Source organism: Dicentrarchus labrax, unplaced genomic scaffold (genome assembly GCF_905237075.1).
Source record: "Dicentrarchus labrax unplaced genomic scaffold, dlabrax2021, whole genome shotgun sequence".
Taxonomy (NCBI): Eukaryota; Metazoa; Chordata; class Actinopteri; family Moronidae; genus Dicentrarchus; species Dicentrarchus labrax.
This window is the reverse complement of record NW_026136714.1, coordinates 25122900-25143788: the sequence shown is the minus strand read 5'-3', so window position 1 is coordinate 25143788 and position 20889 is coordinate 25122900. Positions and strand designations below refer to the sequence as shown.

The following is a 20889-nucleotide window of genomic DNA, read 5'->3' as shown; positions in this document are numbered from 1 at the left end:
ATCACTTTCCAAGTATTTTTTGAAAGTGTGGTTCTGTGTAACAAACCATGTGGCACAGTCAGGTTCATGGTAATGATTTTGGTGAACCCCTCACTTTACCTCTAGAGCTTTGTAGTTTTGAGTGAAATGTCTCCACAAATAGATGATTGCCATGACATTTTAAACAGAAAATCATTTTGTTTGTTGAATTTCTGCACTAGTGTGACTGTCACTTTGGAACATACACACTCAGAGCTCTTGAGCGTCATATTAACTTCAGCTGAACTTTAGAATGCACCATTGCACAGAACAAGGACTGTGGATTTTGACCCCCATCGCTTCCAAAGGAATCACAATAGGAAGGGCTCTCTTTGCCTGGACGGAGGACTGCAGGCAATATCTCCTTCAGTTTACATCTTTGCACACTAATGTTATAAGATAGGTCTATCCTTTACTAATCACTACTAAGGATTATTTTCATAGTCTCTGAATTCATTTAGAGATGTGTTGTTTTCACCAAGAATGCAAAAAGCCAGAACACCAGAGACTGACTATGCAGTGTGGTCACCACTCACAGTGAGGCAATTGTTCAGTTCAGGTCATGTCCTTGATGAATGAAGAATGAAAGGAATAAGCATCATAAAACTGTATAAAGTTTATTACCAGGTTTAACATGAATGAAGCAGACATGACATAAAACTGATCCAACCTTTGTTTACTCCATGCATGACACAATAGACTGTCACCGGGCCGGACCGAGACGCAGTTTTTGTATAACTAGAGATAATTTATTACCCCAGTGAGTGTTCAGTGTTTATATACTTTGTCTACTGACCCACGAGGGCTTTCATTACCAACAATATGATTTATTACCATCAAACTGCAAACATATAGCATTTGTACTTCCTGTGTGCTTCTTGCTTTTACAAAGAAAAACCACCAAGAGTGTTAATAGTAAGAACCGCATTAACTGATATTGAATCACTATTATGTTATACCAAAGAAAGCAAACCTGACACTTTATTTATATGCAGCTGTCACACAGTGTTACTCCACTTTGCTCCACCTACTGAGCAACACACTGATCCGTGTCCTGAATTGTCCCGGTCTGCCGCTGAGATAGCGTGCACATTGGCCTTATTGTCTTTTGACAGTCTCTGCTGTGACTCCAAGCATGTGTGCAGTGGGAGAGGGACAGAGGGGCAGAGGGGCAGGGGAAGGAGCATCCATGCTGCTGTGGATGGAGCTCAGTTTCGTTATTTGGCAAACGTTGTGAAACTTTATGATGTAGTCACAAGTTTCTGCTGTGGAAATTATCATATGGCTTAAATACTGTGAGTCAAACACAACACAGGGTGAGTCAAACAGCTGATTCATAGCTTTTATGCCAAAAAGGAAAAACCGGCTAAAATTTCATCCAGCAAAAAGGTAGGAAGCTTACTGTCAGAAAATGTATTGTCATCTATTTGTCTGAATTACTGCTGATAAATCCTGAGGACTGTAAGGAAGTGTGGAAGTATGTCATGAAGCTTAATGTGGGAGACTGCAAGCTAAGCTAAGACTACAACACTCTCAGTGGTATTCTTCCTGCATTCTTCGAAAGAAGCAGGGGCATGTTCAGACTGGCTGCGAGCGTGCAATGAATTTGTTGTCAATGAGGAAGTGGCTGTGACAGGTCCAGAAGGGCCGGCGAAGGTGTGGCCTCGAGGCAACAACACAGCATGCAGGTAGACAGCATAAAGCTTGATCGGAGCACCCATATACTCTGTTACAGTGACCGTCTGCACTTGGACAATGACACCAACACTCCTATTGTGGGTCCTCATCCTAAATGCCTCGCTCAAGCCCTCAGGTAAGTCACTGGATACTGTTACCTCCACTCAGCGCAGTGGCTGTTTAATAACTAAAGCCTAGCTTTATACAAAGCACATTCACTTGTGGGTTTCTGTTTCATAAAGTGGATGTTCTTTAAAGAATTAAAGGCAGTATCTATGTTACTTCTATCAGTGTCAGGATAATGAATGATTCTGTCTCCACCTAGAAATATGTTTGATCGACCTTTAGCTGTGTTTACCTTATCAGTGATAATGGGACATTTTGTGATACAAATGCATTTGATAGTGCAGTATATGATTATAAATGAAATGCTCAGGCAGAGTGACTGTGAGTATTTATACTGCCTGGTGTAAAATGTTGCTAAGGAATGACAGTTGCTGTTGTTACATTGTAAACACACTTTATACCATCTAGTAATGCTTCATAAGCCAACTAAATGAGTGGGACTTAAAACGCATTGCTGATGTTGTGACACACTGTCGAAACTGGACTTTTGATCACAACAAAGCAGAGTGATTGTATTTTTCATTCATTTTGTTTTTTTTCAGTGGTTACTAGAGCAGGTTTGCTCATTTCAGTTTGTTTTTTTAATATAATATTGGGGTATTTGTCAGGGGCAACATTTAAGTTCAGAATAGTTATTACAATACAAACACAGTACTTGATTCACAGTCATGTAGACATCCTAGTCTCAACACCAATGCCTCCTCCTGCCAAATAGACTTCAGACTAAGATGTTTCCTGAATATTTTATTTCATTTTAAGTAGTTTTAATTTCTTTAATTTTCTAGTTTTTAATTTTATTCCAATTGACTAAAATGTTTTTTTTACACCAGTGTTTAGTTTTTAGCTAGAGTTTTAGTTAACTATAACCTTGCAACAAAGTATCACCACCCTCCCAGGTGCTACTGCGTACCTGGCAAACAGGTCACCATGACTCAGAGTGACTTAGTCATTTCCTTTATAAGCTGATTTGGCTAACTGGGAAGTGCCACCTTTGGTTAAAAAAGTTTCTTCACGTTGGTAAGACAACATCCATTAAAAAGATGAGGCGGAAGATGTCAGCAATCGAATTCAGAGAGAACATTTAAAAAAGAAATTAAAAAAATCAGGAACTAATGAAATCTGCAGAGGAGAGCAAACACCGTTTAAATGATAAGACAGCCAGGTCACATGGTTTAGGTTTGGTTTAAGTGGGAGGTGGCAGTGTTTTTTCACCCCTAAATAGTGGGTGCAGATATTCCCTTCAGGCTGCTTACAACCTTCACCAACAAGATAGGGCAGTATGTAGAAAACCCAAAGAACTCACTCTGCTCCGTGCACAAGGTGGTACCTGAAAGGTGACTCAGACGAATACCAATATTCTTATCAACACAGATCTTCTCTCTATGGTGACAGGACAGTAAGAGAACAATGAACAAATAGAGTGTAGTCTAATAATCAACCCGAATGTCTAAAGACAGAAATAAGAGTTGAAATGCAGGGCGGGGGGGTGGCAATGGCAATTACGCCCTCGCCTGGTCATCATAAATATGGTGTTTAACTTGATTAGCATGATACAAAAACATACACTTTTTCCCTCTGACAAAGCCTTCTGTGTTCCTGCTGATAAAGGTTATCATAGGATGCCTTCACTGATAATTAGTTGCCATGACAGAGCCTCAGGTATTGTGTTGATACTCTATACACTTCATATTAATGTGTCATGGGTTGGTAAACAGAGCCAATAGAAAATCCTATAATTACTGTACAGGTTTGTTGCCCAAGTGTCTGGGCTGCAGCCAGAGACTCCACAGAGCATGTAGGCAGTTCACTTTCAATTTAGCACTAATCTTAACCCCGATTTTATCTCTAATCTGCTATTATTATTCAACTGCTAGCTTTCATCTAAAGAACCCAGTCAGTAAAGCTGCAATCATTTTGCTAACATACAGCATACGTTTTTTTCATTGTTTAAAAAGTAGGCTTATATCTTTGGGAATTCAGTGGATGTCGTTGTTTTTCTGTATTTTCTGTGTAGGCCAGGGGCTAAAGCTAAAGTTTCTCAACCCTAGGGTCAGGGCCCTTGTGGAATCATTCACTATACAGATGGGGTCTGTAATGTCTCTAAATAAATGGCAGACTAGAACCCAAAAGCACAACACAAACTTTATTTAACAAGGCATGCAGGGTTTAAAACCAGGAGACCAGCAGCCCAGGCAAAATAAATCCTATGAGAGGGAGTTATCCAGCGGTCAGTGTGATCCTTGAGAATATGCTTACAAATATCATGTGTAAATATGTCCTTTTTACACTTTGTTTTTTGTTGTTGTGTGGACACATTTGCATGTGTTCCTTTTATACTTGCGGTGTAATGTGCGTGTCTGCTAAAAGGCTTGTACCAGATGATCAGAGATCTCTCTAAATGTAAAGTAGTGGCCTGTTTGAACGGCGTTGCAAATGTACGCCCCTTACTTCAAGGAAACAACTTCACTTTATATGATGGAAAGAGCTTTTTAAAACATTAAAAATGGATGTTCAGAGCACCATTACATGGTATGGTTTTATGATCACCACCATGTCACTGCCCTAGACTTCGGATTGGTTCTGCAATACAGGTTTTTTTAAACTTTTTAAAATAGTTTCCAACCAGTTTTAGCAACAAAAGCTGAGAGATAGCGTTTAGAGTCTGGCTTGGGAGTCTACTAAAAAGCAAATCACATATTGAGAAGTTGTGAGCCCATGCTTTGTTTCCTGTTTTGACACTGTCACTGTTGGTTTCTTTCAAGCGTGACAATCTTGTTTTAACCTTTATTACATGGTTCTTCTTGTAACAGTGATCACAGATGTTTTCAACTTAACCCAGCACTCCTTTTAGCCCAAACTATGATTGGAAGGCAATGTCAAACTATGTACTTTTTAATTTAGTGTGGAAGACTTAGAAAAGCTTGCAGCATGTCTAGCTTAGTTAGACTGGAAGCGTGGGGTTCACTTCCAGACTAGCTAAGCTGAAAATACACAACTAATATATAAAATATACAACTATTGACTCTAACTTCTTCTTTTGGACCCTTTAACATCAAACGAGCATATTCTTTTTTTATCAAAGTAATATGATGAACTATGTTGTGTCTCCACAGAAAGCCATGGTCACAAGTTTGAGGAGGTGAAGGACTATGAGGTGGTTCGACCTGTCAGACTTCACACAGTTAGAAAAAGACATGCAGAGGTAAATTTTTCTGTTTTTCAAATCACAGAGATCCTGCGTGCTGTTCTTGCATTTGCAATCAAGCTGTGGTTGTGACATGTGTGTGGGAAACAAAAGAAAAAGGAATTCATGAAACCACAATTTCACATCCTTCTTTTTTGCAGAATCACAGGCCAGAGGTCATTAAGTACGCAATGACGGTGGGAGGAAGAGACATTCAAATGCAGCTAGAAAAAAATAAGTAAGTTCTTACTTCCCTAAAAGCATTTCTCAGTTAAGTATAAGGAACAAAAAGACAACAAGTGATATGGCCAACTTTCAAGGGAATCCAGTATTAAGAATTTCTAAAGTATTGATCACTTGAAGATGTGTGGTTTTCATGTCACAGTATTTTTTATTTTTGCCATTAAACACACTGAAAGCCCTGTAATTTATTTTGATCAATGCAATTTTTTACAGTCTGATTTCCCTAACCCATGTGACACATTGCAAAATGTTGAACTGTTTTCAGTAAGAATATTTGGGGTGTTTTTCCACATCCCAATAATAAGTCAGACCGTAGTAAATGTATTATAATACAAAAAGTGATGTCACATAGTATGGCAGGATTTATGAATTTTTTTAAATCTCTTTTCATCATCAGTGAATTACTCACTAAAGATTACACTGAGACGTACTACCAAGAGGATGGGACACAAGTCACCACAAGCCCAACCAACATTGTAAGTGTTTAAGGGAGAATTTCAGTTGAATGGTTTTAACAAAATTCCATTTTATTTTTTGATTGTTCAACAATTATATGAGATAGTAAAGACAGTTATTTATTTTATCTGATCACCCTCATTTCTTTATCAGGATCACTGCTACTATCATGGGAAGATTGTGAATGACAACAAATCATCTGTTAGCATCAGCACTTGTGATGGACTCAGGTGAGTCCTCAGACCATCCTCTCTTTAACCTCTCTCACTACAAAACTGTCCTCAAACTATCCAAAAACACAGCACTCCCTTATGGTATCATAATAACAATAATGTCTATTCACATTACAAATCGTTTTTCAGTAGAGTTCTTGTCTAGTATTTAACATTTAGGAGGATCTATTGGCAGAAATTGAATATTCATAGGTATGTTTCATTAGTGTATAATCACCTAGTATAAGAATCATTGTGTGTTTGTAACCTTAGAATGAGCCGTTTTTATCTACAGCTAAAATGAGCTGCCTACACCATATGGAAATTACATGATAACAGTCAACCAAAACAGTAAAGTTGTGGAATGCAAAACCAGAACAGGGATCTGAAAGATGCGTTTCTTGCTAAAACGCTCCAGAGCTGGGTAGCTGGAAGTCCAGTAATAATTCTCTGGGCATTTGTCAGTACAAGCAGCCCCCAAGTAGTCTGTAGAAGAGGACGCGCTGTGTCTGTATATACAAACAGCTCACTCTAAGGTAATGAAAACACGATTACTATATTCAGGTGATTATACACTAATGAAAACATACCTACTTAAATTTAATTTAATTTCTACCAATAGATCATCCTAAATGTTACACACTGGACCTTTAAGTGCAGTATTTGTCATGTATTGTATGTTTGTCAGGTATACCTGCCCTCCTCTCAAAGAAAGTGTTTTGGCTCTGCTCACTGAGGTGTCACTAAACCAATAGATTAGGGCCTGTCCTCACGAATACGTTTTTCTCGATTCCGGATAAATACTTTATCGTATCAGCCTCGCGTCCAGACGGATACGGCGTTTTCGGGGTGTGAAAACGGTATTTTTTGGAAATGGGTCCCAGAGTGGGAAAATCCGAAAACGGCGGATTGCCCGGAGTCGTCTGGACGGCGAAAACGGATTAGCCCCGCCTCTCTAGCCTTTAACCTCAGCCGGCGCCGCTAGACGCGCCATAACAACAACAACAATGGCGGACTACTACTACTTGTTTGTAAACAGCGCATGTTCCATGGCTTCTCTTCCGGTTTTAGTGTATGTGGCGTCACAGCGCCACATACAGGCCTGGCATATGTACTACAGCGTTTTGGGTCGTTTCAGTGAATCCGTGTGGATGCAGATATTTCTGGAAACTACACTGTGTTTACTAGTGATGGGAATTCCGGCTCTTTTTAGAGAACCGGTTCTTTTGGCTTGGCTCACTAAAAAGAGCCGGCTCTTTTGGCTCCCAAGTGGCTCCTCAGATTTTTTGTTGCTTAAATTAATTTATTACCAAATTATGTGTTAAATGAATATCTAATGTAAATACATACATTATATCAAATGTTTATTATTTATATGGATTTATTAATATACTCAACATGGAACAGAGTGCTACAAAAATAAATTATAAAAAGACCCATCTCAATTAGACAAAAAGCTGCTCGATATGAAATTTTTAACTTTGCACAGTCTACACTCTGCCTTTGAACTGTCTACCACATGCATATATGTCCAAACTTTACTACATTTCCTGTCACCCATTTTCCTTACCTTTCCAGTGTGTAGTCTCTGTCTATGTAGCAAGTTCTCTCGCTCTCTCACGTCTCCTTCCCACCTGTTCACATGCTCACTGTGCCCTGTGTTACTGTAACCCCTCCCGCCCCCCTCATGCTCAGTGTACATACACAGACTCCGCCACACATCTTGACCAATCACGTGGCTTTAACAGAAAAAAAACGGGGAAAAATAGGAAAGAAATCCGGATCTGGATCCCAATCAGGAGCCGGTTCCTGTCGTTCACTTCAAAGAGCCGGCTCTTAGAGCCGGATCGTTTGCGACTGACCCATCACTAGTGTTTACGGAGATTTTTTTCGAAACGACATCGTATTGGGTGAGGCCGCGTATTCGTGTGGACAGGCCCTCAAAACAATGTCTGTAAAAGACTAACTTGCGTGTTCTCGGTTTAGGGGTTACTTCAGAACATCTGCCCAGAGGTACCTGATTGAGCCCCTGTCTGGTGGCGTTGAGGGGGATCATGCAGTGATGACTTTTAATGAGACAGACTCCACACCAGCAGTGTGCGGTGTCACCAACACCAGCTGGAGTGATGACTTTGAACCCCCAACAAGCCGAAGCCGCTCCAGATCAGGGGTAAGACCGCTGCTGTCATAATACCCGGCACCTTTAGTTTTTAAGTCTACCGGATTTTAAATGTGGCATTGTTTGAAGAAGAAAATCCTGACATATCGCGTAATTCAGTCTTTTAATCACATGGTCTATACAGACAAATTGGGGCATTTTAAAGATTATAATTCCTTCATCTGCTTTGTTCCTTTGTCCTCCAGGGTAGGTCTATTGTCCAGCAACAGAAATATATTGAACTCTTCCTTGTTGCTGATAATCGTGAGGTAAGACATACACATGGAACATTTTCTGCCTAATTTGGCGCACTTTTTGGCGAGTGACATGACCAGACTTGCTGACATTGGTAATGTGTGCCATGCAGGAAGCAGTTTTTTTGATAAGAATACGTTAATACGTTAATAGTTAATTTGGTCAAAGTCAATGTATCATCACAAATCAGGTGGGTACAGTAGTTTAGTACTGTTGAGAAATAGGACGTGATTTTACTCTAACATGACGGCTTGCTGTTTCAGTACGTGAAGATGAAGCGAGATCAGACGGAGCTGAGAAAGAGGATATTTGAGATTGTCAACTTTGTCAACATGGTGAGTCAGTGGTTTTGCTATTCCCAAGCACAAATGACGCATGGAAACTGTAAGACATTTAGGTTTGAGTGTTGTGACGATTTTCATGAGTTTCAGCCATACAGTTCCCTTTCTTGTAATGTCTGTATTTGCAGTAATAACCCAAAAAGTTTCCAGATATTTAAGTCTGCTTTTCAGTATAAATTGAACAATGTCTATGTTACCCGTCTCATGGGCTGTTACTGGTGTTGCTTTCAGGCATACAAGCCGCTGAGGACCTTCATTGCTCTGGTGGGATTGGAGATCTGGTCCAATGGTGACTTGATCTCTGTGACCCCGCCGGCTGGGGCCAATCTGGACGCTTTCATGAAGTGGAGAAACTCTGTGCTGGTGCAAAGGACAAAGCATGACAACGCGCAACTCATCAGGTCTGAACATTCTGTATAAATAGATCTTGAGATAATATTGAATTATGTAAGGTCATTCAAATGATTAAAGGTCCCCTCCAGACTCAGTATCACGACATAATCAAATAGTCTGCTTTGAACAGTATTGTCTGTCTGTGTGTCTTTTTTCTGCAAACCAGTATAACTTCAATCATGCTCGAAGGCCTGCCACTTAAAGCTGTAGTAGGCAACTTTTATCCTTATCCTGACAGCAGTACACAAGACAGATAATGAGTAAAGAAACCCAGGTTCCTCTGGCTCTTCCTTGTGCTCCTAGTGATATTTATGAATCCACAGCTGAATGAAAACAACCAATCACAGCCAAGACAGTTGATTGTTGAGTCTCATTCCCAGGTCGTCAAATACCGACGCTCAACCACCAACTATCTCTCATAGTATTTTCTATCAAGATTGTGATTCTTTTTAGTGTATTATATGGTTATATTAATTTTGTTAAATGTATTTCATTTTCTAAAAATATTTAAAAGATTCCTCCATGTACCTCTAGAGGCAACCCAAGTACAACTGGTACATGTAGTAGTACTGCATATACATCATTCTGCACAGTGAAGCTCAAACATCCAACTGTAGGAACAAGAAGAAAAACTGATTTTTGAGTGGATGGGCACTTTAATTAAAATCTCTCTTTTATGCTGTAACATGCTGAATCTCATTTATCTCACTCGTCATGTTTTGTTTCACAAGTTTAAGTTGGTGCATCGGTTTTCTGATGTATTATTCGTGAACTTTTTTCACAACATGCTTGTGTAGCTACTTTGTATGTGTATGATTTCAAATTCAAATTTAAGGAAGATACAGGGGATCCTGTATAGTCACACAAAGATCCTTTTTATTTTGCCCTTTCAATTATCTTTGAATATCAGTTCCAGGAAGCAACCGCAGCACTTAAACACAGGCCCACCTAACTCACATCAAGAGGAAGAGGTGTGTGAGCTATGCCTCGAGAAGCTGAACAAACATGTACTTGAATTTTATTTTTGGCTCACCAGAGCTGCCAACCTTGTCCCAAACTCGTTGATGCCACAGGAAACTGTCCCCCCCCCCACAACAAACAGCCAAACAAAACATTTTGGGACATAAGCTTTACAATGTGTATTCAAATAATGCCTTAGTGAAACTGGTTGTTCACTGTCCATGGAATCAAGACAAAATGAAGAAAATAACCAATTAAATGAAAGGCACAGAATTGCTGATGCCATTCAACCAAAGAGAGAAGTTTTTTATTTATTTCAAAGAGTGGACATCTGTGTTTGGAGTACAAATGGAGAGCTGGGTGGATGGATAACCAGATATGGTTTTGTCACAATTTATGAATAAGTGTTCCTCATATTGTCATTCCTTGTCTTTCAGTGGTATTGACTTTGAGGGAGCAACTGTGGGGCTGGCCTTCATTGGGACTCTTTGCTCAGGTCACTCTGTTGGAGTAATACAGGTAAGGTATTCCTGTGATACAGCAAGGATTCCTATCATTGGTTATTTGGTTACCGTATCTTGTAGATACAGGCCACTCCTAGCCTGGTTGTAATGTTAGCATCCATGGGATTTATATTTAACCACACTAACGGCATGGCTCCATGGCAATGTCAGTGTCACAGTGGGTCCATCATGTTGGTCCAGAGCCAAACATCTCAACTATTAGATGGTTGCAATAAAATATTGGACAGGTATTCATGGTCCCCGGCGGATGTATCCGAATGATGTTGGTGATCCCCTTACACTTCCTCCTGCACCACCAGCAGGACAGTGTGTTCAATTAGCCAATGAAATATTTTCAAAATCAGCTAGCAGGGTATACATGGTAAACAATACCTTCGAAACACGAGCATGTTAGCACTGTTAGCATTTAGCTCAAAGCAACACTATACCTAAACATAGCCCCACAAAGCCAATAGCATAGACTTGTTAGTCTGAGTAATGTTAGAGGCAGCCAAAATCTCAATAAATGTCATTATTTTGCCAACCAAGTGCCCCGTTAATTAATATATAATCCAAATCCAAACTCTTTCTTTTAAAGAGGAAGTGCAACTTAATTTTCACATGATGACTCTGGCACTCTTCCTCTGTAGTGCAGCACACGTCTAGACTCAATGGGAATAGAGGAACTTTCTCATTTCATACAAACAGGCTAAAAATGACAGTGTTCAGAAAATCAAGAAAGAGGAAACATAAAGGAAACATTTTTTTTTTTTTATCCTGAGTCAACAGGCAAACCTTGGTGCATGGCTGCTTTAAATGAAAAGTGACAAAAACTGACGATTTCCACTCATGTAACTGATGTTTTGTTATCTATCAGGATCACAATGACCGGGCCATTGCCGTGGGAGCGACACTGGCTCACGAGATGGGCCATAACCTGGGCATGAACCACGATGACTCAAGCGCCTGTGCTTGTTCGGGGGACAGCTGCATCATGGCTGCAGCACTCAGGTAAGACAGGTTGTTAATAAGGTTCAATCATAAGGTATATTTATAAAAGTACAGGATTTATTATTATTTTCTGGGAGGATTTGCTGAAGAGCTAACTGAAGTACGAGCAGACAAGGCATCACTGCATTAAACAAAAACTTTACTCGTCAATTTTAGTTCAAATAATGTGACATGTGATAATGTTAACAAGGGAAACGTGTTTATTTCCTCAGCTGGAACATCCCTCGGACTTTCAGCAGCTGCAGCAGCAACAACTACGAGAAATACCTGACAAGCCGCAACCCCAGCTGCCTGCTGGATAAACCAGACTACCAGGCTCTGGTGGGTCTCTCAGTCTGCGGGAACGGTTTCGTGGAAAAAGGAGAGCAGTGCGACTGCGGCACTGTGGAGGTACGTTAACATGAACAAACACTCATCTGAGACTGATTTGACTTTGCGATATTCCACTGATTTCTCAACCTACTCTCTAACTCCACCGCCCTCTATTAGGTCAGAGTGCAGAGGAGTACCTGAGGGCCCAGGTTGATGACATACATAGAGAAAGATTATATTTATTTAGGAGTGTTTGGAAAATAGAGGAAATTGGTGTTGGAAATTGTATTTAGTCAGCTTGTATGGCCTTGCCTTTAAAATATTATAATGTGATTTACATATGATTGACTTATTGAAAGTAACAGGATCATAAAGGCTTTAGTGTTTCACCAGCACTGTTATTCAGCTTTTCACTCTTTTCTCTCAGAAGACTTTTTGATGATGTAATTTGGAGATACAGACGTTTTCTCTCACACAAACCTTCTCCCTCAGGATTAAAAAGCCTTGCCCCTCAGTGTTACTGTGGTATAAAATACAGATCCAATGCAGATGATACCACACATCTTACACTGTCAATATGAAATGCTCTGAAAGCATACTGGGTAGCGTGTATGCACTGTACTGATTTTAAAACTGTGTCTACGTGTGCTCACGTCTAAGACGAGTGCTTGCCTCACGGCCATTGTTTTCTGAGAAGACTCAGCAGCTCGTTCTCTCTGTCTGATCTTGAGTCTCTTAGGTAGTTTTTAGGCCCAGGGGTATTGTGAGTTAGGCTGTTTGACATGCAGCAACAGTTTTGTTTCTCTATTTCTCTTCTATCTTCTTCCTAAAACTGAAGCTTGCCACTGTATTTCCTTCTATAGTATACAGCACTGAAATTAATTTTCCTCTTTATAGCAGGCTATTTTTGCACTATTACTCTGTCAGTATGTCTGGTCCTGTATGTTTACAGTGTAAACAATAGTGTACACATGAATTATTCTGCCTCTTAAAATAATTTCCCGCATAGCCTTTACAGTTATCATCATGTAAACATACTGTTTTATTATTTTTAGCAAGTTGCACTATCCTGAAATGACAATGATGTGTTTAGTTGTACACAAGCACATCAAAACAACATGTAACAACTTGTAACTTCAATTTCAGGAAGTTCATTCCAATGAGAATCATGCAGAGCTGGGAATATGTTAAGACCTGTTTTGTCTCTACTGGTATTCAGCAGAGGCACAAACTCCCACTCTCAAACCCCCTGGACTTTGTAATACAAGATGGCTTTATTTGTGTGTTTGAACCATGACTGTATACATCTATCGCTTGAACTAAATTAGAGGCATTTAACCAAAATAATATATTTTTTAAAAACCCACTGTTGATGAGAACCAGAGCTGCATTCCTGCAGCACTCTATATGGTGGCCCCATGGACTGTATAAAATATGTATGTCCTCTCTGTGAGGCCACCCCGTTTCTAAAGAGCCAGTATTAAGCTCGGTGTGGCCGTCGCTATCGTAGGTGGAGCTGAGATGGGCTGAATGAGGGCTGGTTGCTGAACCCAGCCACGGTGACAGCACCCACCTGTCACTCAAAGCGGGCACATCCTTAAAGGTTATAGGTTATAGTTTATGTATATGAAATTCACTGCTACTAGGTGCACTAGAGTACAGCATTTCAGACCAAAACAAATGTGTGCTACAGCCCACCAGACACCAGTCATTTTTAATTTCTCATTGACCTCTCATAACATTCTTATAATGTGGGAAACAAACCAAATTCACCTGTATTATAAGATCAAATTCCTCCAGACGAATATTAAACAATAAATTGAGGACTCTGTTTGTGTTTCAAACCGCTGCCGTCACTGTGAGTAACCAATATGGCCAGAAGTCAAACCAGGGCAGTTGTGCCCTTGCCTCACAAAAGCCAGAACAAACTTTTAAATTAGGCCTTGTTGACCTAATATGAGTGAAGATTCAGCAACTGGATTGCTTACTTCACGCCTAAAATGTGTTCAGAAACAGTTTTTGGTGGACTTTTAAGGTGAAATAAGTTAAAGTTTACTCAGCTACGCTACTCCTAGAATGGCCCAGACTGACTCATTTTAAATTGATCAGAGCAGGGTCCATCCCCTGCAATGCTTAGGTGACTCAGTGGGGCTGAAAAACTGTGTAGTAAAACTTTTCTATGCAAGCACAATGCTTCTTCCTCATTCTTATTATTTACTACGTGTACCCCAGAATTTACCAAAGTATCTCTGTTTAAAGTGTAACTGGTGTGCAGTCTTGGCCAGGTCTTCCTTTCAATCTTAAGGGACTTCGTCGTTAAATAAAAGAAAGTAAAAATAAAAGTGGGCTTTGGGGGTGTGGTTGCTCTGGCACTCTTTAATAGACAATATTTCATTATATATTGAGATTTTAGTCAAAACTGGGTTTTTAGAAGGACACAAATGTGTGATTTTTGTGGTATTTTGTGTAATGACTTTTAAGGTATGGTAATGTACCACAGCTCTTACCACATACTGTATTTTCTTCCCCCAGGCATTATGATAAAATATTATAAACACTGATAATCTAAATCAATAGCAAAATACCACATAACAATTTCCAAGTATCAGATGACAATGAAAGCAAGTAATAGTTTTCAAAATGTTGACTGACTTGCTGCTTATTATGCATGCAAGTCTCGACAATGCACTGAAGTTAGCAATGAAGGAAACGTAAAGTTAGGTCTGACCAGGTCATGTCAGCTTTATCTGTAAAGCATGTTCCTCGCTGGCCAATATGTGGAGAGCTAAAATCACTATAAAAGCTTCCTCTTATGCCAAAAGCAATGAAAACACACAAGGTCATCTAAAAATACATGTACATTCCTGAGGGGAACATAACAGGAGGAAGCTTAACACAATAAAAAGAAGTGTTAACAATAAGCATTAGGATTAACAGCCTAATGAGTTGTGTGATGTCTTTACAGGAGTGCACCAACCCATGCTGCAACGCCACCACCTGCACCCTGAGTGAGGGCTCTCAGTGTGCTCAGGGCGAGTGCTGTGACAACTGTAAGGTGAGTAAATATATTTGAATAAATGCTGTATGTTGATTTCTTGATGAACTCTTCCTTCACTGAGAGATCCAATTATTTGATCTGCTACAGTCCTCTAGTGGGCATGTAAGGTATTACAAACATTTTAATTTACTCTCTCACTCCCTTTCCACTCAAACGTGTTTTGGTAATTGTTACTTGGTTTGGATGTTTGAGTGTCACTGTGCAGGATGATGTTTGACATTCACCTGCTGACAGAGGAAGGTTTCTCTGTGCTCACCTTAAATCTCATTTTGTTATGTGTCCATACAGTACTAGCAGGACTTTGTGACATCCCAAACAGTCTGAATCACGGTTCAGTATTTAGTAGTTTACAGCACATACACTGAGAGTGGACTTGAAAAAGTATTATTCCAAGCAGAGTCTTAGTATACTACTGAAAAAAATGGACGATCCCCCCAGAAATGACCAAATACAGAGCTACCAGCTCAAAGTCATCAGGTAGACACAAACCTTTTTCTGCCAAGTGGCCAGAAAGTGTCAGAGATTTTCCCATAAGCAATGTCATACTACTTCCTCAAAAGCTCTGTTAACTGGGTTAAATAAAATGGTGGCTAATACGCCACCACAACCTAGACAAAGCGAGGCATTGCACAATTCTCACACTGAGGCAGTTCCATAGTGCTTTTAGTCATCCCTCACATGATATATAATCATGTGAGAGACTAATAATAATGTAATCGTGATGTGACTCCCACCTCCACAGATCTTGCCCCGGTCCAAGGAGTGCCGCAGGAAGCAGCATGATTGTGATCTGGCAGAGTACTGTGATGGGCAGAGCACCACCTGTCCTGAGGATGTCTTTGCTGTGAATGGCCTCCCCTGTGATGGGGGCCTGGGATACTGCTACAACGGCCAGTGTCCACAGAGAGCAAACCAGTGTGTCAAGATGTATGGAACAAGTGAGTGTCCATGTTTTGCGACATTTTATATTACACTACATTGGTAAGGAGATTATTGGTTAGGATAACAGTCCTGTTGTCTAAAATGACCCTGAATATGTTTGAAAGGCTATATTCTGATGTAATCCTCTCCTGTCATCAGGTGCCGTAGAGGCCCGTCTGGACTGCTACAACCAGAACACCAGAGGAACCTATTACGCCTTCTGTAGACGTCCCTCAAACGACAAGTACATCCCGTGCCAGAAAGAGTGAGTCACAGTAACATACAGAGCAGTTGGGCAGTCTGCAGTGGAGTGAATATTTGCAGAATAAGTTGGAATATTGGCTCTTGACCTTCTCTTCCTTTGCAGGGACGTGTATTGTGGGAAGCTCTTCTGCCACAGCAGTCAAGAAAACCCAAACTACGGCCGCATGGTCAGGTATGGTGACTGCAAGGCAGCTTTCTTCAGTGACTACACCACTGACTACGGCCAGGTGGACGCTGGGACCAAATGTGGGGACGGAAAGGTAAGTGTGTAGGGTAACTCCTAGTTGCATCACAATGTCACCTCAACATCCACCTGTTTGAATGTGGCAGCACTAAATCTACAACGTGCATTAAAGTAAACAATGTGTTTGTCACTGACTTGTTTTTTGGGGTTTTTTTCTAGGTTTGCAGCCAGAATGAGTGTGTGGATCTTGAGACAGCTTTCAGAAATACAAACTGTTCAGCAAAATGCCCAGGCCATGCTGTAAGTACATACCAACACTACTCAGAGTTTATGATTTTGTTATTTTGGTAGAGCCCGGCCGATATGGGATTTGTGAGACCACTTTTAGAAGTTACAGATTGCCATTATGGCGACCAATATAGTTAATGTTTGAGCTTGTTGCACTGATACAACTCTGCAAAGGTACTCAGCAGACTGCTTTCTTAAATGATTAACTTTATTAAAAAACACTGAAGGTAATTATCCTTTAACATGTTAAATAATAATACAATATCAATCAATTCTAGCTGACATTGGTGAGAGCTGCAAGTCACTGACCTTTTTCTGTCTCTGTCCAGTTTGCCACAGTATTGTAAATCACAGAGCACTCTGCTGGATAAACTTTGCAGTGACACCAATATATAACCACAAGCATTTTTTCTGCATTATTTACCCATATGAGGTACCATATAGATAGCATCGGCCAACTGATGTATCGTTCAGGCTCTATATTAAGGTAACAAAAGTAAAAGAACCCATGTTAAGTATATATTTATATTGGAAATAGTAAGAGCAAGAGCAGAGCTGAGTGTTTGATCTGAATGTAGCAAGTCAAGCAAATCTTCTGTGTGAAGGAAATATCTTAATCAAGTGTAAGCAGAGGCAGTTTAAACAGTATTGCAATAGGTGAGTTATTGGTAAACTAAACTGTGAAAAAGAATTCATAAACTGCACCGTGAATTAACAGGGTACTGCATGGTGCCGTTAAACCAAACATCTGATAATCACAGGACGTTTGTGTTCTTCAGGTGTGCAATCACAAGAGTGAGTGTCAGTGTGAGCCTGGTTGGATGCCTCCTTCCTGCGATTCGGAGGATGGATCTTTCGGGTCCATTTCTAATGGTAAGACTTACCTACAGTTGTCGGTAAACACATACAGTATGATGCTAATATATTCAGTCTGTATCAGCGATGTTGCACTGCTGCATCTAAACGTCTGTTCCATTTCTGCAGGAGCAGCCGTTGCCATCGCATTGGCAGTCATACTAGTGCTCTCAGGTATCATTGCTGGTGTGGTTGGATTCATCTGGAAAAAACGTCAAAGCCCCACGTTGCCATTGTAAGTCTTTATCACCCTGTTGCAGGTCTTGTTGTGGCTATGCTAATGTAAACTCACTTGTGTAAGCATTTAGAGCCAGCAGATCAAATCTCTCTTTATGTAACAGTGCACACACCCAAAGGAAGCAGCCAGCCGTGGGCCGATCCGCTCACCACATAAACAAAGGGCCAGCTCCTAGTCAACCCAAACCAGTACCACAGGTAATGTGCTGGAATGTACAGTATTACAGGTGTCGAGTTGAGATATGTCATATAACTTATTCAGACAGTTCCTAACAATACTTACATTTTTAGGTTGGAAGGCCAAAGCCCAAAGGAGCTCCACCTCCACCGCCTCCAGCAGGGAACAGACCTAAACCCCCGAGCCAGAACTACATGGCTGCGCGCCAGGTAACTCCCATTCCTTTCAAGTGTTTACCTGCCACATTACACACAGCTCATGATAGTTCTCTGACACTGTATTAAACTTTCTCTCTAGGAAAAGTTTAATCTGGTAAGAATAATACCATTCAACCTGGCACCAACTGGGATGAATAATTTCAATCTCAGTTTGCTTCCATGTAAACTACCAATCTGCTAAGTGTGACAACTCAATCTAAACCAGTTGGTTTGCAACCTTTTTGATGTCAAGGACCGATATTTGATAAGATGTAGTCTCAGGAATCCCCATCTGATGAGATTTAGTTATTCCAAAACTGTCTGTATTGTAGATTGGCAGATTAACAGTGAAGAGTGTGAAACCTCTTGAGTGTGAAACATTCTTATACATTCTCTCACTGGGCTAACATTTAGTCAAAATAGTGAAATTAAAATATTCCCCATTCTTCTGGGGATCCCTGGACCCGAGGTTAAGAACCACTGGTCCAAACCAACTACAGTGCAAGAAGAGCTGATGCTATGATGTCTATTCTTCCATGTGTTAGTTACTAATGGTAAAGCCACAGAAGAAAAATGATCTCTATCATCCTGGATGACAAGACTGTGTCCATAATCCTAAATTATTTAATCACAACATCAAGAATTGAGTTTTTCACTTAGTTTTGACTGGAAAAAAACCCCAGCTGGGTATAAAACATGCACATGGACATTTTGGGAAATAACGCCTATTTACGCCGAGTTAGATTCGAACTATCATATCTGAATGCTCAATGTGAGGCTACAGGCAGCAGCTAGTTAGCTACGTTTAGCATCAAGACTGGAAACAGGATGAAACAAACTAGATATAGTGTTCATTATTGAGATTTACAGGCGCTGATAGGCATATTATGACACAATAAACCTTGGGACAAGGCCAGGCTAGCTCTTTCCCACTACTTCCTATCTTTATGCTAAGCTAAGCTAACAGGCTGCTGACTGTACATATTTAGCATACAGACATGAGTGGTATCAATCTTCTCATCTAACTCTAGGCAAGAAAGCTAGTAAGCTTATTTCAACTATTCCTTAATATGTAGTTAACAAATGCATTTGTTCTTGGTTTGTCCTCCAGGCTCTGAGGCCAGTGCCTCCACCAAAGGTGTGATGTCTGACACAGTGCCACCTATCTGTAAACCTGGGGAGACTTTGCCTTTGTCCACTGTCCCTGGAGAGAGGCTGCTGGCAATCCAGAGAAGCAGAGAGCAGCTTTAATTACACAACTGTTCCCTCTGCAGTCTCTTTTTCACTGCAGTGCGTGGTGGACTGTTTGTTTGTTTGTTACTTGCTTGCCATGCACTGAGGACTTGTAATTACAGGAATGAACCTTTTGTTTTTTAAGGCACTTTTTTACACTATAGGGTTCATACAACTATGAACACAACAAGAGCTCTGGCCCTAAATGTAAGCCATATCATTTTCTACATGTTATGTTATTTTGTCACAGTAATGTTACAGAATATTGCACAAGACTGAATTTTTAACCCTCAAAAACAAAACTGAACGGCTCTGACTGAAGCAGAGCTTTCATTTTGTGTTGATTCTGGCGGCCCCTGTGGTCAAAAGCGGTAGTGTTTCCAACGCCTCTGTCTGATTTCAAGAGGAATCTGACGCTGGTGCAGGCCAATTTTCTTGCTGATGTCTTGCTCAAAACAAACGCTGATTATTAGGACTGCGTTTACCCTGCCACTCTAATGTTATATAATATGTACATAGTAGTTTTAATGAAATCTCACAGCAATGCCTTTATTAAAAATACTGTAAAAGGAGAGGATGCCAGAAAGGACCAGATTAATGCTGGTGACTTGTAGTTTATGTTTATAAGATACAGCGGGTCTGCCAGGTTTTAGAGCACTTTTAGGAGCTCAGGAGCTCATATTTAATGGTCAACTAAAAGCAGGTACAGTGGAAAGGCTGGCCATTCAAGTGTATATACCATATTTTACACACATAGATATAATTCAGTGTTAAAATAAATGTACAGCATGTTGTCTAAAGGTTCGATATCAAGGTAATTTCCAATGAAACAAAATGTCAAACAGATTTAACCAATACCTTTTACAGTGTAGGTTGTACCTTATTAATACTAATTTGGTGTATGTAAATAGATTTTGCACACTTGCTGCTTGTCTGTGAGTTCACTATGTGAACAGGTACATGATGTATTAAATATCTTGCGAGCGGTACTGAACATGGTGTTTTTTTTTTTTTTTAAATGTTGCAGCTGAAATGTTGTGGCATTATTAACCAAAACCTTGTAACTAGTGAGCAGCGAGGACACCAGGCAGCAAAGGTTTCAGTGACCATAAGTCTCAACTACGCCAGTATCTGAAAAAAACAGAACACTATGTTCCTGTCATGTGCTGTAGGAGGCCGTAACCCAGCTGGTAGTAATCTTGATTAGACTGAATATTACTCTCTCTTATTACTCTCCACTTTACCAGCAAAGCACTAACCTCAGACTTTCCTAGTGAAGAGGTTGGGGTTGTACTGGGCAGCTGCAAGCCAGGATGTCTATGATGTGTTTTTGATATTCATGTAAATTAATAATAACAGACAAATAAACTTTTTTTGTACAAATGAATTGTGTGCAAAACTCCACCCAAAATCTTAAAGCTGCACTTAGAAATAGTTCTATGAAAAAATGTGTCTTATTTTAAAGCTACATCAAGATTTTTGTGTATGTTTTGTCCTCTTGGGGGCAGCGAAGCAGCCTGTAAACTGAACACTGTCATACAGTAGTATCACCTTATAAAGACGCCGTCAAACCTTTGGAGCCACGAATGTTTAAAGTTACCTGATGCAGCTTTAATGCTTTTAAC

At 40.2% G+C, this 20889-nt stretch overlaps 2 protein-coding genes across 2 annotated transcripts in view; both read left to right on the top strand.

Moving 5' to 3' along the window:
* Window positions 1–20889, top strand: part of ogfod2 (2-oxoglutarate and iron-dependent oxygenase domain containing 2) — a 239773-nt gene that overhangs the window by 155191 nt on the left and 63693 nt on the right. The window lies entirely within an intron of this gene.
* adam28 (ADAM metallopeptidase domain 28) lies at window positions 1267–20651 on the top strand. Its single transcript, XM_051422072.1, has 23 exons — window positions 1267–1407; window positions 1754–1831; window positions 4935–5023; window positions 5167–5243; window positions 5646–5724; window positions 5858–5934; window positions 7903–8086; window positions 8281–8343; window positions 8593–8664; window positions 8902–9071; window positions 10461–10542; window positions 11404–11537; window positions 11750–11927; window positions 14815–14904; window positions 15650–15845; window positions 15988–16093; window positions 16196–16352; window positions 16496–16576; window positions 17344–17437; window positions 17549–17654; window positions 17761–17854; window positions 17948–18043; window positions 19143–20651. The coding sequence occupies exons 2-23, from the start codon at window positions 1774–1776 to the stop codon at window positions 19173–19175; spliced, it is 2316 nt and encodes a 771-aa protein (XP_051278032.1). The 5' UTR covers window positions 1267–1407; window positions 1754–1773; the 3' UTR covers window positions 19176–20651.

Excerpts from the sequence above, each read along its gene's own strand:
- adam28 (XM_051422072.1), top strand. The coding sequence starts at position 1,774 with ATGACACCAACACTCCTATTGTGGGTCCTCATCCTAAATGCCTCGCTC. Across the intron at positions 16,577-17,343 it reads CAAAATGCCCAGGCCATGCT|GTGTGCAATCACAAGAGTGA; the intron begins GTAAGTACATAC and ends TGTGTTCTTCAG. Across the intron at positions 18,044-19,142 it reads ACTACATGGCTGCGCGCCAG|GCTCTGAGGCCAGTGCCTCC; the intron begins GTAACTCCCATT and ends TTTGTCCTCCAG.